Source organism: Scaptodrosophila lebanonensis, unplaced genomic scaffold (genome assembly GCF_003285725.1).
Source record: "Scaptodrosophila lebanonensis strain 11010-0011.00,11010-0021.00 unplaced genomic scaffold, SlebRS2 tig00001418-arrow-arrow-pilon, whole genome shotgun sequence".
NCBI lineage: Eukaryota > Metazoa > Arthropoda > Insecta > Diptera > Drosophilidae > Scaptodrosophila > Scaptodrosophila lebanonensis.
Genome location: NW_022060744.1, coordinates 609842 through 625870, shown reverse-complemented (window position 1 = coordinate 625870; position 16029 = coordinate 609842). Strand labels below are relative to the sequence as shown.

General features: G+C 41.8%; 1 protein-coding gene across 2 annotated transcripts; it reads right to left on the bottom strand.

Moving 5' to 3' along the window:
* Positions 1–190: 190 nt before the first annotated feature.
* Positions 191–10096, bottom strand: LOC115633216 (protein white). Of its 2 annotated transcripts, XM_030530603.1 has the most exons (7): positions 9975–10091; positions 9817–9907; positions 2789–3062; positions 1598–2252; positions 1226–1541; positions 1031–1162; positions 191–954 (listed from the first exon to the last, which is right to left on the bottom strand). In XM_030530603.1, exons 2-7 carry the CDS (start codon positions 9883–9885, stop codon positions 340–342), a joined length of 2061 nt encoding a protein of 686 aa, XP_030386463.1. In that variant the 5' UTR covers positions 9886–9907; positions 9975–10091; the 3' UTR covers positions 191–339. The 2 variants fall into 2 exon arrangements, with proteins under 2 accessions (XP_030386463.1, XP_030386461.1); XM_030530601.1 differs by having other exon boundaries at positions 9817–10096.
* Between the last annotated feature and the right edge of the window lie 5933 nt (positions 10097–16029).

Below are 16029 nucleotides of genomic sequence, written 5' to 3'. Positions count from 1 at the left end.
TACATAGATCTCAGAGATCTAGATCTGTACACTATAAGAGCTGGAGAAACTAAATTTTTGTGGGTGTAGAGCAATTAAAAAATTAAATTAAAATTTCTTGTTTTTTGATTTATGCTTTAAAATAGTTGCTGCTAACCAGCAGGATTTTAATGTACATATTTAATGAAATATATCGTCAAGTTTTTTGATATTTGGTAAAAAAAAGCGAGATATTTATTAAATATATAGTAAGTAACAATAAATGCAGCTTTTCATAACGTTTTGTGGTCTATGGATAATTTACAAAAAAATTAACTAAGTGTCATCCCAGAAGTGCATGTGTGTATGTGTGTACTTGTATTACTCTTTGCGGCGGGCCCGCAGACGTAACGCCAAATAGGCAAAGCCACGAAAGCCGACAATTAGTAGCGCTAGGCCTATATAGTCCAGCGGCAGGTCGGCGGCTGAGAAGTTCAGTGTCTCCAGTATGACTTTGCCCGAACTGGGACACGTGGTGTTCGAGGACGTGCATGTTATCTCGCCTGCCTCCACGTCAGCCCACTGATTGATGAGCAGACCTTCGTTGGCATATCGAAACCAGGACAAATACGATAGCCACTTCAAGTAGATAGGTACGGATCCGGAGTTTAAAAAGAAACCGCCAAAAAGCAAGAAGGGTATGATGACCGGGGGGCCCACTGACAGCGCCATGGAGGTGGAGGAACTGGCGCAGGAAATCAAATAGCCAAATGAGGTGGATACATTGGCCACCAGTGTGACCAGAGCAAGACAGTTGAAGAAATGCATGACGCCGGCTCGCAGTCCAATCATTGGATAGGCAATGGCAGTAAAGATCAGCGGCACGGTTAAGAAGAGTGGCAGCTCCGCAATGGTCTTACCAAGAAAATAGGTGTCGCAGCGATAGAGACGACTTCGCGCCTCACGCATAAAGACCGGTAGCTCCGAGGTGAAGACCTGTGCAGTTGTGTGAAGAAGCAATGATAGGATTTTCTTATTCTTATTTTGCCTTAGGCACTTCTGATTAGCTTACATTGATGGTCGCGAAAACATTCTGAAAGGTCATGTTAGTGAGAAACAGGAAGATGGCGCCATTGATGTTCATCACGCCCACCTGGGTCAGCTGTTGTCCAAGAAAGATGAGACCAATAAGTATGGCAACCATCTAAGTAGAATTCATAATATTTTTATTGCCCATACAACAAGGTATTTCTCGATCTCCTCTTACCGTCGTTTGTATGAGTCTGACTTTCACAAGCAGCGGCTCCTTGAGAACCGACAGCCAGGAGCGCCAGAGGACGGCACGAAATTGCATAAACCAAGTGGCCTTATATGTATAGCCATTCTCGGGCTGCTCCAGTGGCTGTGTCTGCACCTTGGATGCCAGTAGTTGCTCCATCTCACGAGCAACCTTGCTAACCGCAAAGTTGTCGCAGATTTTGGCGATGCGCTCTCGTGATTCCGTTTCACGTCCCGGGACGACGGCAAGCACCTGGACATAGAAATCCGCTGGATTGTAATTCGTTGGGCACTGAGCACCCACACTGTAAATAAACGAATGTGTCAAGTTCTTCACAATAAAAGGGAAACAGTTACTCACTAGGAGAAGAAGTCCACGGCCTCGTTGGGCGTGCCCAGAAATGAGACGCGACCTTCGGCCATCAGGAGTATCTTGTCGAAGAGCTCGAAGAGCTCCGACGAAGGCTGATGTATTGTCAGGATGACGGTTTTGCCCTTCTGCGAGAGCTTCTTCAGCACCTGCACTACGCTATGTGCCGTAAACGAGTCCAGGCCCGAGGTGGGCTCGTCGCAGATGAGCAGCGGCGGATCGGTTAGCGCCTCTGAGGCGAATGCCAGCCGCTTACGCTCGCCACCTGACAGCCCCTTGACACGGCCAGGCACACCGATAATTGTGTGCTGGCACTTTGTCAGCGATAACTCCTGAATAACTTGGTCGACACGGGCCACGCGCTGCTTGTAGGACATGTGGCGCGGCATGCGCACCATGGCCTGAAAGATTAAATGCTCCCGAGCCGTCAATGAACCAATGAAAAGGTCGTCTTGCTGCACATAGGCGCAGCGTGCCTGCATCTCCTTTGCATCCACCGGTTGGCCATTGAGGAGCCGCATGGTCGAGGGCGAGACCTGCACGCCCTGTGGAGAGCGAAATGCCAGCGCATTAAGCAGCGTCGTCTTGCCAGCACCGGAGCTGCCCATAACGGCGAGCAACTCGCCCGGATAAGCTACGCCACAAACTGTTGCATAACGGAAGAAATGGAGGTTGTAAGCATACATACATTTTTCGAATAATTATGTGACATTAATAAAATAAAATAAAAATCGATACGAATTGTATAATGCAGTGGAAACTGTCTTGGCCAACGTTTGTCCGCTCAAGAGGAGTGTTTGCTTAAGTACTTAGTAGATGGAAGGAATTTTCGCAAAATGTCCGCCTAAGGCGAGGGTCCGGATAAACGAGGTGTCCATTAAGAGGGTTTTCACTGTACATTCATATCAAATTGTTTTGGAATTCACATTTCAACGCCGACTGTCCAAATCATTTGCATGTAATCATTGCTTGACTCCAAAAGGTTGATGTGAAGGAAAATGGAAATGGAACTTACAATTTTATATAGAATAGACCTGTTTGTAATTAATTTAAATTATCTTTCGTACTTCCGTTTTCTTGAATCTGTCAGCTGTGTATATAATACAAGTAGACTATTTAAATGTATGTATACTCGTATGTCTCTTTAAGTGGATGTCTTAACAGCCAATTTTGTTTACTTACCGTTCTTCAAGAGATGTTTTCGGGGCACGGGTATGTGTCGCTCATTGCAAAAGATTCCGCGTACGCGATTCGTTAGCTGTCGCCAAGTGGAGCCCGGCTGGTGCACGGCCCCAAATACGTCCAGATTATACCAAGAGTAGGTGAGATTATCGGCCAGCTGCTGTGCAGAGCCGTGTCCGCCATCGCCATCGCCGCCACCGGGGGTCAGCGTGCCGTAGTTTTTGTTCAGTCCGAAGCCCTGATTGATGCAACTCTGTTCGGCTCCAGTCTCATTCTGTCAATAAGAGAATTCACGATGAAGTGAGTAAGAGTGCTGGGTGAAGGGGGGAGGGAAGAGGGAAACGCTCAGAAAAGGTTCGAAAACTTTTCAATTTAGCCTTCTGCACAGGCTGTGCCATAAATTACTTCTGCCAGCATCCACCCACCCATAAAAAGGAAAACGCGAGTAAATCTTGCGCTCTAATCCGTGCGCCTATTTCGCCGCGTCCTAATCCGTTTTAATAAAAATGCTGGCCCGAGAGCTTGGGCCCGCATGGCGCTCAAGTGGCGCACGCCTATTTAAAATGTGCAAATTAGGGTGGCCATAAGCCGCCTTCGTCTTCGTCATCGCCTTCACCGCCACCATTACCGTCGCAGGAGTTGGGCATTGGCTGTTGGACGCGCCATGCTAAGCAGCCGGTCGTGTTGGCACTTCATAAGACAATTTCAAGTGTAAATCGCCGGGCCGGTCTGTTGGCTGCATGTCGTTAGCGTTAGCTTTGTTTTTATTAAATATAAAACTTTAAGGTGCTAGACAATAACGGCGCTTGCCAAACAGTTTCCAGCACTTTCAAAAGACTTAGGCGCGACTCACAGGATAATAGCATCCTAATGCACCTAGCCCTGCCAGTTGTTTGCGTAACTTGTAAATTGGCTGTAGCCAGTAATACGAGTAGTTAGGAAAAGTAAATGAAAATCGTGCTCAAACGGTTCCTAAATCGGAATCAAAACTCTTTGAAAGAACTAATCGGTTCTTAAGATGCATTTCTCGTACCAATATAGCGGAGAATTGCATTTAAATAGTTCAATAAATTTAAAAGCTGAAGAGCAATAATTTCTAGCACAGACGATAAAATAGTGAGGATTGGATTGGAACCTTGAATGTTTATGGAGAAGACAAGTTGCGTGTCTCCAACTGTCTAGCAAACGGATAACCAAACAAAGTGGGTATCGATCCAGCCTCTATTGATTGTCTTCGCCTTTTGTATAAGTATATGAAGTTCTGTCGTTCTGCGGATACGACTTCATCCTCTCCTTAAGGCTGTCCAGATTCCTTATCCCAAGTCGCAGCCACCTTTGCTGTGGGCTTAATGAGTTCGATTGTCGCTTCTGTCCTTTGGCAAGTTACAGGAGCATATCCCATGACTTCGTTTGCCTGACCGAGCGAATTGTGCTGTCAGCTTTTTCCTGAAGTTTCTGCGTAGCTCTTGCCCTCTTCGGGTTTAACCAAGACAGATCCTGATTATATATGTTTTAAAAAAGTGCGATCTGTCACTACGCTTCGAATGAGAGTTTTTCAGCTAAGAAACAAACAATTCACCCATGAGCCTTAGAATACATACTCGTATACGAGTACTACAACGGAAACGAGGCAGTCACTATAAAGCTCGGCTTCGAAAGAAGTACGCAAGAAATGCTTCTCGTATAATTCGAAAATCGGGAGCAATGCAGAAAGTACGCAAAATTAAATAAATATGAAATACAAAGCACGAGACAGACCAGTCGGCTGAAGGAAGCTCAGACAGATAATGCAGGCATATACTACTATACATATACTCGTATATAGAGTACACCCATAAACATTTGCATTTGAGGGGCGGCGCGCACGCGAAGTGAAAGGAGGAGAAGCAGTATACTTGTAAGATATCAAGAGCAACAACTAAAGAAGCATCGCGCAACATAAGCAAATAAATACAGGAAAAACTTTTTAATAACATTTTTCGGCCTCATTTGTTGTGAAAACAATTTCGTCAGGACTGCGCGGCTCGTCCAGGTCCACTTCACTCCACTCCACTGCACGCCGACCGCGACCACTTCCCACCCACACCCACACCCACACCCAATCCCACTCCCACACAATTCCATCCACCGCCAAACGTCAACGTCCCCTTCAACGCATGTTACGGATATTAAATTTTTCGCGTTTACCTCGTGAAGTTGTCGACAACGCTGCCAATTTTTTTTAGTGATGTACAGGACGAAATTGAAACTGAACAGAGCAGAACAGAACGAAACAAAAATAGGCGCTTCAACATCGGTGGTATCCTCTCAAAAGTCAAGCGAGGAGCTGCCGAGCTGCCGAGCTGGACAGAACCAGAGCCAGAACCAAAAGTAGAAGTCGAAGCGAATGCGGATGCGGGGCAGTTATTAATAACCTGCGCGACATTTTCTGCATTAAATGGCAGCTTTTTACTTTTTAACGTTTTTTCTCATTCTTTCTTTTATCTCTCTTTTGCCTCATGTTTTACTTTTTTGCTGTCCCTCGCATATTTTGCTTAATTTTTATGATTATACAAATTTTTATGGAAAATGTTTGTGGGTCCTCTAAGTCGTTGCTGCCGTGCCGCAGTTTTTGTTGCTGTCCTTGTTGTTTTTGTTGTTGTTATCGTTGTCATCATTTGATGTCAGAGCAAAGCACTCCTCTACCCCCTACCCCCTACCCCCTATACCCTCACCTCAGCTCACCCCACACTCCAAAATCTGTATGTACTTAGCATCTTGGGCCAATTAGCGGCTTATTATTTATGTTTTGCTAAAGGCGGTCAGCCCAAGAGGCCATGTGAAACCTCACAGCAGCAACAACAACAACATCAACAGCAGTAACAACAACAACAACAACAACAACAACAAAGCCGACAACAACTCCCATATACATACGACCGCAGCCCAGCGGGACACAGCTTTAGTTTCAAGCGTGCCGCTCTTGGGAAACCTTAAAACAGCATCCGAAAAATAAAAGTATTTATCTAAAAATATTTGAACATAAAGATCACTTAAGGCTATTAAAACACCACCAACAATTTAATGTAGTAACAGGAAGCCTTTTGCAAATAACCAAAAAATTGTGTTTCATTTCAGGCTCGAATAGTTACTTCCTTACTTCACCAAATGTTTCCAGTACTTTGAAGCACTTGCAACGATCATGAACGCTTGCTCAAATAGTCGCTTATAGGTGGGCTGAGAAGCTATCTATTTAGTCACACCACTAGTACTGATTTAGTAATTCTTTTGTCATCACTATGTGTCAGCGGAGTGCTGTTAAATTCTAAGGATATTGGTGCTCGGGAAATGCAAATAAAAAGTTAAAAATAGTGCTTGTTGAGAAAGAACTAAGGCTATATAAGATCTTTCAAAAAGGGGAAAAATACACGTTGAAGCTTTCAACGCTAATCGTACTTAGTAATCGGTTTAGTCCAGAAAGTACAGTACTTCTTCTGTTAACACTATGCATTAGATGATTGGCGTCAAATATAAAGAGATTGGTGCTCGGGAAATCCTAATAAATATTGTAAATAGTGACCTGTTAAAAAATAATTCAGGCTTATAAGATCTTTCAAAAAGGGGGAAATAGATGTTAAGAGCTTTCAACGCTAGTGCCTAGCAATCGGTTTAGTGACGAAAGTACAGTACTGTTCTGTTAACACTAAAGGAGTTATCAGAGCGATAAGAATTGAATGTCGGTTATTAGATTGGAAAATTCGCACAGTCGATGTCAATCGTAAAGTTTAAAGAGAGAACAGAAGGAGAATGACTTGGTCAACTATTTAAGAGAGTTCTGCACCCCAGAAAGAAACTCTTGCAATTGGTAATGAATGAGCAACGTTTGTTAAATAGTTTCATTTATTTATTTACTTAGTAATCTGGTGTCTTTCCATAGTTTTGCTCTCCTGAACAGCTGCTATTCATAGACAGATCAGTTACTGTACGAGTACATATATGTGAAAATGTTGTCGAATCAAATGATAATGTTTTATCTAGAATCTCTAAAAATTAGACTACTGTAGCCAGTCTGAGGCTGCACTTTAGAAAAGTAACGAAAAAAAAAAAAAAAATTATATGAAATGTTGAATCCAATTGCCTGCGTGGAAAATAGTTTCTAAACTATTTGAAACTACATTGGCCATTGGTCTGATATTTCTTAGAAATGCTTTCGATTGTTCTGAAAGTTCAGTTGAAAACTATTTCAGCCACAAAACCTAATGAAAAATGTGAGTGACGGACATCCTTTGTTGTTTGCATCATTGTTTTGTTGGCAGGACGCAACACCTCTAAGCAAGAGCAGCCAAGTAGGCGAAAGTTGCACTTAATTCAGGTAATTTTTGGACCCCAACAATTCGGACAAGCATGAAATTGTATTTTGGCTCAATTTCTGACCTGCCCCATTTAACCAGATTACTGAGGTCCATCCGCCTTGACAGAAAAAAAGAATAACAGAAAATCAAGCCAAGAAAAAAAAAAAAAACACAAATGTTCCAAGACAGAAAGAAAACTTTTGACAACTACACTTTGTTTGTCTTTTACTTCGTTTTTCCTTTATTTTATTCACTTTGGCAAGTATTATTTTTATTTGCATGCCTAGGCGGTCGTATAAAACTTAGCCAGAACAACAGCATCTAAATATAATGCCGGCCACTTGCCTCCCTCTCCCTCTCCCTCTCCCTATCCCTCTGATTTAAGGTGCAAAGTTTTTGGATGATTGGAGCCAAGAGACACATGAGTACAAATAAACAGACAGACAGACAGACGAACAGACAAACAGACAAGCAGGCAGACAGAGAGACAAACGCATGGCATGCGGCGTCGTAATGACCCAGATAAGAATAGATTATACAATATCAATAAAAACGCCTACAAGCACTAGAATTGTGATTGCACGGACAGGGGGAAGATAAAGACACGGACGACAGCACAGATGAGAGGGAGGGCGGGAAAACAGAAACAACTGCGAGAAGTAAATAAGCATTAAAAGCATGAATTAAGCGATATAAGTACACACATTGTCGGCTTTATTTACATAGATACTCGCGAAGAACGAGTACTCGTACATGGAATACAAGTAGGAACAGGTACGACTTATAGACACGCATCAACTTCTAGATACATTTGACATGAGATACTTTTGTCTGCCGTGACTTGTTGCTGCTGCTGTTTTCGTTCCTAGCTCTGAAGCATGCTTCACTTCACTTCACTTCGTTAGTTGCAACTGTGCCAAGAGTTGTTGTTGCATTCGACTTTGGTGTTGTTGTTGGTGCTGCTGCTGCTGCTTCTGCTTCTGCTTCTGCTACTCCAATTACAGCGCTACTTTTTGCATAGCACGTTGGGGAGCTATGCTCGCGTCTAACCCAATGAACCGGTTCGGCCATTAAACCCTCTGACTGAGAACACGACTAACTATCCCTGACATGTCACAACGCATATCGCGCGAAATGGCGAAGCAGTTGCACCCCGAGGGCAAGGGTCAGTGCTGGCCATCCCCTTCACACACACAATGTGAAGCGGTACACGCAGAAGTGACTAAAATTAGCTCGTTGCAGCCACCGCAACTATCGTTAAGGTACTTCCACTTATAAAAAATGGTTTACTTTACAAAATGAAGTCAAAGTAAAGTTAAAGTAAAGTCTCCATGAAGTCGCACAGCTTAAAAAACTCGTGAAGAGTGACAGTTCTTCGTAGATACTTAGCCTAAAAATATCAATATACAAACTAAATAGGGCTTTGGTTTTTTCGGATTTGCTGGAACGTATTAATACTGGGATACGCATTTTTGAGGTAAATTGTAAATATTTTGTTCAAATATTTAACCGTTTAAAATATTGCATGCGAGCTGTTCTTTTGAAGCTCTTACGAAGCTGCCACAACACCATAGATAGCAGCTCTCTTTGCAGCTCTAATCAGCTCTAATCTACAAATCTAAAGATATTGAAGCATTGCCATTCCTATGTCATCAAAATTTATCTCTCCTAAAAAACAGCCTCCAAAAATTCGCAGTTGGTTTGATTCTAAAAGGACTGGTATTTTTTTTGTTCTTAAATTTTTGTCTATTCGAAAATGCTAAGCTCGTGTCCTTAAAAAAATCTTAAGCACTTAATTAAATTTCTAAAGCTAGCAACCAAATAGTTAAAAAAAAATTAAGGGCTTATGCAATGATTTAAAGTTTGGAAGTCTTTAATTGTTTTAGCAAAGTGCGAAATGTCTACAAGAAATTCAAGATTTCTTAACAATTGCTAGAGAAAATCAAATGAGACTTAAGTTACTCTACGAAAGTGCTGGCTGTTAAGTTTGCAGGAAGGGGAAGAAGGAAAGTATTCACTTCACAAAAGGAGCTCCCCCAATGCTCACAATAGGGACAATACCTAAACGCAAGTATTGTGCAGAGATTTGGATTTTGAACGTTTTGCATTTTGCAATTAAGGGACTATAAACACCATTGAATTTTTAAAGTAACACTATAAAACTGAACTAGTTCAAATGGCTGAGCTGGCGCTGACTGTTTGTTTGTCTGTCTCTTTCTTGTGTTCGCGTTAATGCCATAAATTCTTAACATTTGCCATTGACTTGTTGTAGTTGTAAATAGTATTATATTTTTTATTTTTTTTTTTCACTGGTGAGCGTGATTGTTGTTGCTGCTGTTGTTTAATGTTCTCTTATGGATTTGCTATTTGGCTTTGGCTTTTTGCATTGCGGTTTGCTGGCAACTGCGGACTGCGGTTTCTGGCCATGTAATTTGTTGTTTGAATGCACCCAGAAGCCGAGTCGAGCCAAGCCAAGCCAAGCAGTCAGCCAGACTGACAGCCACACATTCACTTGCACTCAAATGGAATTCAATTTCTCACGCTCCTTTTTTGTTGTTGTTGATTGTTTTGTTTTTGGGAATTGGTGCGATTTTCGAAAGCCGTCGCCTTCAAGTATGCAGCACCTTTTGTTTTCGCACACACACACACACTCTCTTTGCGTCAAAGTGAAGTGAATTTGAATTTGAATTTTCTTACGTTTTGCAAATGCTCCGCCGACGCATGCTTGCTGCCACGTATTAGCACTTCCTGATCCTCTTGGCCCATTTTGACAGGCAGTTAAAAAAATCTGAACAAATTTGCGTCACTCTATAGTTGGATTCCTTTGTTTTTTTTGAAATCGATCACACACTCACATATGTACGAGTATATCAACACAAACACAAGCACATAACAAAAACAGAAACAAAAATGTATTCCTCTTCTTCGGGCGGGTTAACTTGTTGGCTTATTTTGACTTTGCTTTGTGGTGCATTCAAATGCGCAACAACTTCGAGCCGCAGACGAAACGCAACTGACTTAGGCAACTGGCTGGCTCTAGCGGCGGCCATTGGCACGATGACAGCGCCAACCTAACGCTATGCACTGAAACCTATTATGATACAGTAAATAATGGCTAAGACCAACAACTGTAACGCTTTAGCTTTTGCTCTACCATTAATTAATAATTTAATTCGCTATTGTGCTGCTGCCGGACTAAGAGGTAGACGTTAAAGCTAGCTGTTCTTAAATACTACAAGGTTGATGAGAATGGAAAAATCCATCGTCTGAGGGCCCAGGTGATAATTAAATAATATTAAAACTCTATATTATTAACTAATTATAGATACACACCAATTTATGATGCCAATTTTTGTGGATACGTGAAATGAAATGAAAATGAATAATATGAAATCAAAATAATGCAACTTGAGTTTTGTCTTCAGTAAGCCTGAGGGAAAGAAAGGCATTTTAAAATGTTCAATCTTAAATAGAAGAAATAATTTTGTTTTATTGAATTTTTTGAATGTTTCTGAAGATATTTTCTCCATTGAGGAACTCTATGATTTTTGTTTAATTGTCTCTTGTTGGATTGAAAATTGAAACTAATGGCTCGGTGAGTAATTCCTTGTCTATTATGAAGGGTGTGCTCCTCATATCGCAGTATTATAATTTGAAAAGTGGACGAAGGTTCGAGGAGATGTAAAAAGATGAGAGAATCATGGACGATTAAAGCAGAGTAATGTGCAGCCTAACTTTCTTGTTCGTCAAATGTGAAAAGGAGTTTGCTTTCTCAAGATTCTCAAGGCGTTTTAGTGGATTTGGACGGTAGCAGTAAGTCGCTGTTTGTGGTGATGAGTGAAATTTGATGAGTGGGAGAGATAAAAACGCAAAGTTGAGCAACAAAAAGAAGCAGAAGAAACATAAATATATTCGTAGTATAATAGTAACCGGGCACAAAATTGTTAAACTGCTATTTGCATTTTGATAAAAAGCAGACCAGATACAAAGAAGATGAGGTCAGGCTAGCGAAGCTACTGGATGGAATGGGATGGCATGCGAGGCCATGCGGTCTTATCGCTTTTCTGCTTCATTGTCGTTGGTGTTGTTGCTGTGTTTGGTGTGCAGCTCCAGATTTAACTCTACATGCATGATTTATCACCGGCATTTCAGACGCGTCAACATCGTTTACACCTTGGTCGCACACCCATTAACGTTGACTTATCATTAGCCTGCGGCGGCCACAGCCTGTCGTTTTATCAATCAAGCAGCTGCGACAGCATCATCATCCCCATCATCGTCCCCATCTCCATCGTCGTCATCAAACTTGACTCTGCGTTGTGTCAATGCAAGCAACACATATTGGAGACTACGAGTACATTTGCCCAGCACAAGCATTTCAATTGACAAACGTTTAGTATCAACTTTTGATTGGTCCTTGTAGGTGGATTAGTTTCGGTGGTCGAGTTCGAAGTGCTCCGTCCTACACTTGCATTATGTACTTAGTACAGTGCTGGTTGAAGACATAGAATATCCGAGCGAATATATCCACTGTAGTGTTTCGTTTTAGTCCCCAACTGAATAGTAAGAGAAGAAGAACGGCTTGAGAGAAAGGCATTGAAGCTATTGTGGCACAAAATTCAATTGAAGCAACACATCTGTCACGAAACTAGAAACAAGTACATATTGTGCAGCATAAAGGGGATGCTTTCCTAATAGCAGAAAAGATTACACAATCGAAGAATAAATTGAAAGCCATTTGCAATGGTTGGAGCAGAAATGTTATCTGGTCCAGGAGAGTATCAAGTATTTCGCATGTCAGAGAGAGTATTATTCAAACAATTGTCGAAGCAGAAGCAATGTTAAAAAGCAGTTATTAAAGATGGAAACAAATCGTTTGATATTATTTTTATTTTTAAATTTTTTAAGATTTTTTTTTTTTTTTTTTTTTTGGGAAATCTTTAATCTTTATATAAGATCTGTCCTAGATGGGGCAATTATTAAATTTTATGATAACTGCGAAATTTTTTTTTTTAATCATGCTTGTGTCATGATGGTTGCGGTGTGATCCTAAATACCTTAACTTGTTTTGAATACGGAGCTCGGACTGTCGTGGGTCTAAATAAGTATTCAGCAATACTCCTACTCGTACGTTCCATGATCTGACAATCGTTTACTCCTCCAATATGGGTCACTAACACCTTATCTAGCGCAACTAATTTATTGCCACGCCTACGCAAATATTTTGCTTTGTGGCTGTCGGTAGCAACAACAACAACAACAAAAATGTTGAATGAGCTGCCACTTTCTGAGCTGCATTTGTCAGCTATCTGTGTTGTTGTTGTTGCTGTTATTATTGCTGCTGCATTTCTACGGCTTCTGCCTGAGTTTTGAGTTTCGATGGCAACCGCTTCGCTCAAAGCGCTTCTGACATTTTCCAGTATTTGTTGCAAACAAACTCAAACTGCATCAGAGTTATTCTTGCTTCGCTTGGCGTTGCAGTCGAAGCTGTTATTGTCGCTCGGTTCTGGTCGTTTGGTTGTTGCCGTTGCTGTTGTTGTTCTTGCTGTTGCTGATGTTGTTGTTGTTGTGACTGCAAATGGCGCTGCCAAGTGTCACAAATTTGTGCGTGTGCTGGCGTTTTTATAAGCGCTGAGCTAAAACTAAGCACCCTAACACTAAATCCGTCTTGAACTTTTGTTGAGCACACATCCACCAACACAAACACACTCACACACACACACACACACACACACACACACTTACACACACATTCAGAAGAACAGCACCCATACACATGCACACACACACAAAAAAAACCAACGCATGGCCATCATTTACTCACTCAAATGCTATAAACTTTTTACACTTAACAATTTATTGTCACTCTGCTTACGTCGTTGTCGTTGCCGCTGCCGCTGCCTTCGCCGTGGCTGCAACAAAAGTTGCATAAAGGATTTGTTGTTGTTGTTGATGTTGTTTGTGCAGCAAGCGGCAGAGTACGAAAAAAGTGCAAAGAAGTAACTCGAGCAAAAATGTTGAAAGTTTGCTAACACGCTTTTACACTTGCACAGAAACACACACACACACACACACTCGCACTCGCACACACTCACACTCTATTTGCACACATACATACATACGCACACACAGGTACGGCATCAGCCAAACGGCCATTGACACTTGAAATCGAGTTAAGAGTTGGCCGAGTTGTCTTTTGTGGAACTTTCGTGGGTGTGCTGGTGCCCGTGCATGCGTGTGTGTGTGTCTGCTAATGCGTGCAACACACACACAGACACACACACACACACACACACACACACACACACACACACACACGCACGCACACCCCCACCCGTCGTCCTTGTACCCACAATGCAAATTATTGACGTGGACAGCTGCCCAATAAATCTGTGAGTCTGAGTGGAGCAACTTTTGCTGACTTTTTGCTGCACTTCGCTCTCGACGCCTAACTTCATGCCAGAGGCACGCTAATCAGCCAGCTTTCTAGTTCATTGGATAGCGCGTCTGACCGATCTGCTCACTTCTCCTGCGAATCGCCCCATCACAACGCCATTGCCATTGCCGTCGTCGTCGCCGCCGCCCTCGCCCTCATCGTCGCCGTAGCCAGCTGCCAGTAATTGCAAAGTAAATCAGCGCCAAAAAGTATGCTATGAAAAAGGAGCACGAACTGCGCCTTTGCTGCGACAGTAAAGTCATACTCGAAAGCACAACTCTCGATCGGAAAGAATAGCTATTATGGATTATGTGTATAAAAAACTGAATAAAATAGTTTTGTCTGAGGGATGGGTTGAGAGTATTGTCTGGCAAGGGAATTATCTGAAGTATACTTTTTGTGTTACAATTCCCATTCTTCTGTTTAAATGATAAACTATGTATATAAGAGTACTGCTTAAATATATTTGAAAAAAAAAGAGTCAAATTGTTGGTTGGTATGTTCACATTTTTTTCTTGATTTGTTAACAATCAAAAGATGGTGAGTGGTTACATATTTTTATTTACATAGGATGTATTATTAGTTCGGTTATCACAGCTACAGTCGATTGAGTCAGGCTTAGGAAGAGAACGAAAATAAGAGAATTTTTGTCAGCCAAGGACATACTACTATATTCTTATTCAGTATGACAAGACTCTGTATGTATGTATGTATACTTCAGAAAGTATATTTTTTATTTACATATATACAATTTATTAAACTAGTTTTCTACTACCAATATGGCAGCTTAAGCTAGTTGAAAGTTGGGGAATACAAAAGTTGTCTATAGTAAGCATCTATAGGACGAACTTACATCTATGTATATACAATATTTACAATGATTTACATGAAAAATGAAATTATATTTTATGATATATATTATATTTTATACAAGGGATCTTGTGGGGAGATCCTTTGGATGGCACTTCTTCAGTCTTCTCTTCTTAGGTTTGGACAGGAGCCGCCTCGCTAGTGCGTTGGGGCCGAGTCGCTTCTCGTAATTGCTTGCGTGCACTTGAATGACATCGCCAACCTTGGGGAGCGGGAGCGTTGCATATTTTTCTCAGTATTTTAGCTTGCGCAACTCTTATTTTGTTTAGTTTTGATGCAGCGGCAATGCCATAAATTGGTAAGTTCCAAACTTGGCATCCCAATTCTTATAGATTCGAGAAACGAAAAGTTTGGGTTATAAGTGGCTGCATCAGTTTGCTTTATAAGTTGGAAGCCTTACTGTAGACTAAAGTAAGCGTGTGTTTGCTTCAAGTATGCTGTTGAAGTTTCTGTTCATTGCAGATGAGGGGCAATGGGGCACAGGGCAGGGGGCAGGGGAAGTGGTGGCGGTCTGAGATTAGGTAGCAAATTTAGGCTCAAGCTGTTAACTTTAGCTTGGCTCAGTTTAAAACAATTCAACTTCAGACTCATAGGCTGCACAACTTTCATGCGCCATATTGTGGGCGTGGGGGCGTGGCCCAACAATTCAGCTGCACTGACACAGCGAGCTAAGAGCGAAGACCCATAAAACAGCGCAACTGTTGCACGGCAGTGGCTCGAAGGGCGGTGGCCTCTCTTTCAGTCTTTCTGTCTCTTTAGCCCGCCTTTGGGGCTGACTCATAGCCACTTTGAAGCTAGTTGCGGCTAACTAGCAGGCATATAATACACACTGCCATGCACAGACACTTATACACACACACTCACACACACACACATACACGTACATACAGATGGCAGAAGAACGTCTTGTTGCCACATAAACAGCGCATTTTATTAGATTACACATACGCCGCGTCTGCCGCTAGACAAAAGTTTCGTGCCACGGTCTGCGGGCCAAAGTACAAAATTTTTACGACTCCCAGCGGATTTTTTGATACGTTTTTATGAGACGCGCGCGTGCTATACGAGTACGTATGAGTATGCGAGTTAGAGTATGGCCTCCGAAATGGCGATGCCACTGATGTCTGGTGTGATAGAAGGCGTGTCGACGCCGCTGCTCGTTAAAACTTGGCATAGGCCCAGATGAGGTTAGAGATGTGCGCAGATCGTGCTTATGGCTGTCATACCACAATATGCTCCATTTCCAATTCAAATTCTGAGCCCATCGTTTTGGTATCTCGGAGGCAGTTAGAGCTGACAACATATGGATATAATGCCTTTGTTATAAAGTGCCGAAGTCCATGTACTCTTTGGATATATGATTAATTTTCGATATGTTATTGATTTATTTCTCTCTCTCCCTCTCTTTGAACTGTTTGAAAGAAATATAATAGTATTAAGTGCGAATTGAAGGGAAGAAATTAAATCGAAATGAAGGAGGGCCTTTGAAGACATTAATTCAAATCTATACAGATTTTTGAAGTTAATTTGTTTGGCCTTAAATTTTGATTTAAGTCAGGGAGACGATATGGTTGTAATACAATTAATTTCATAGAAATGTAATA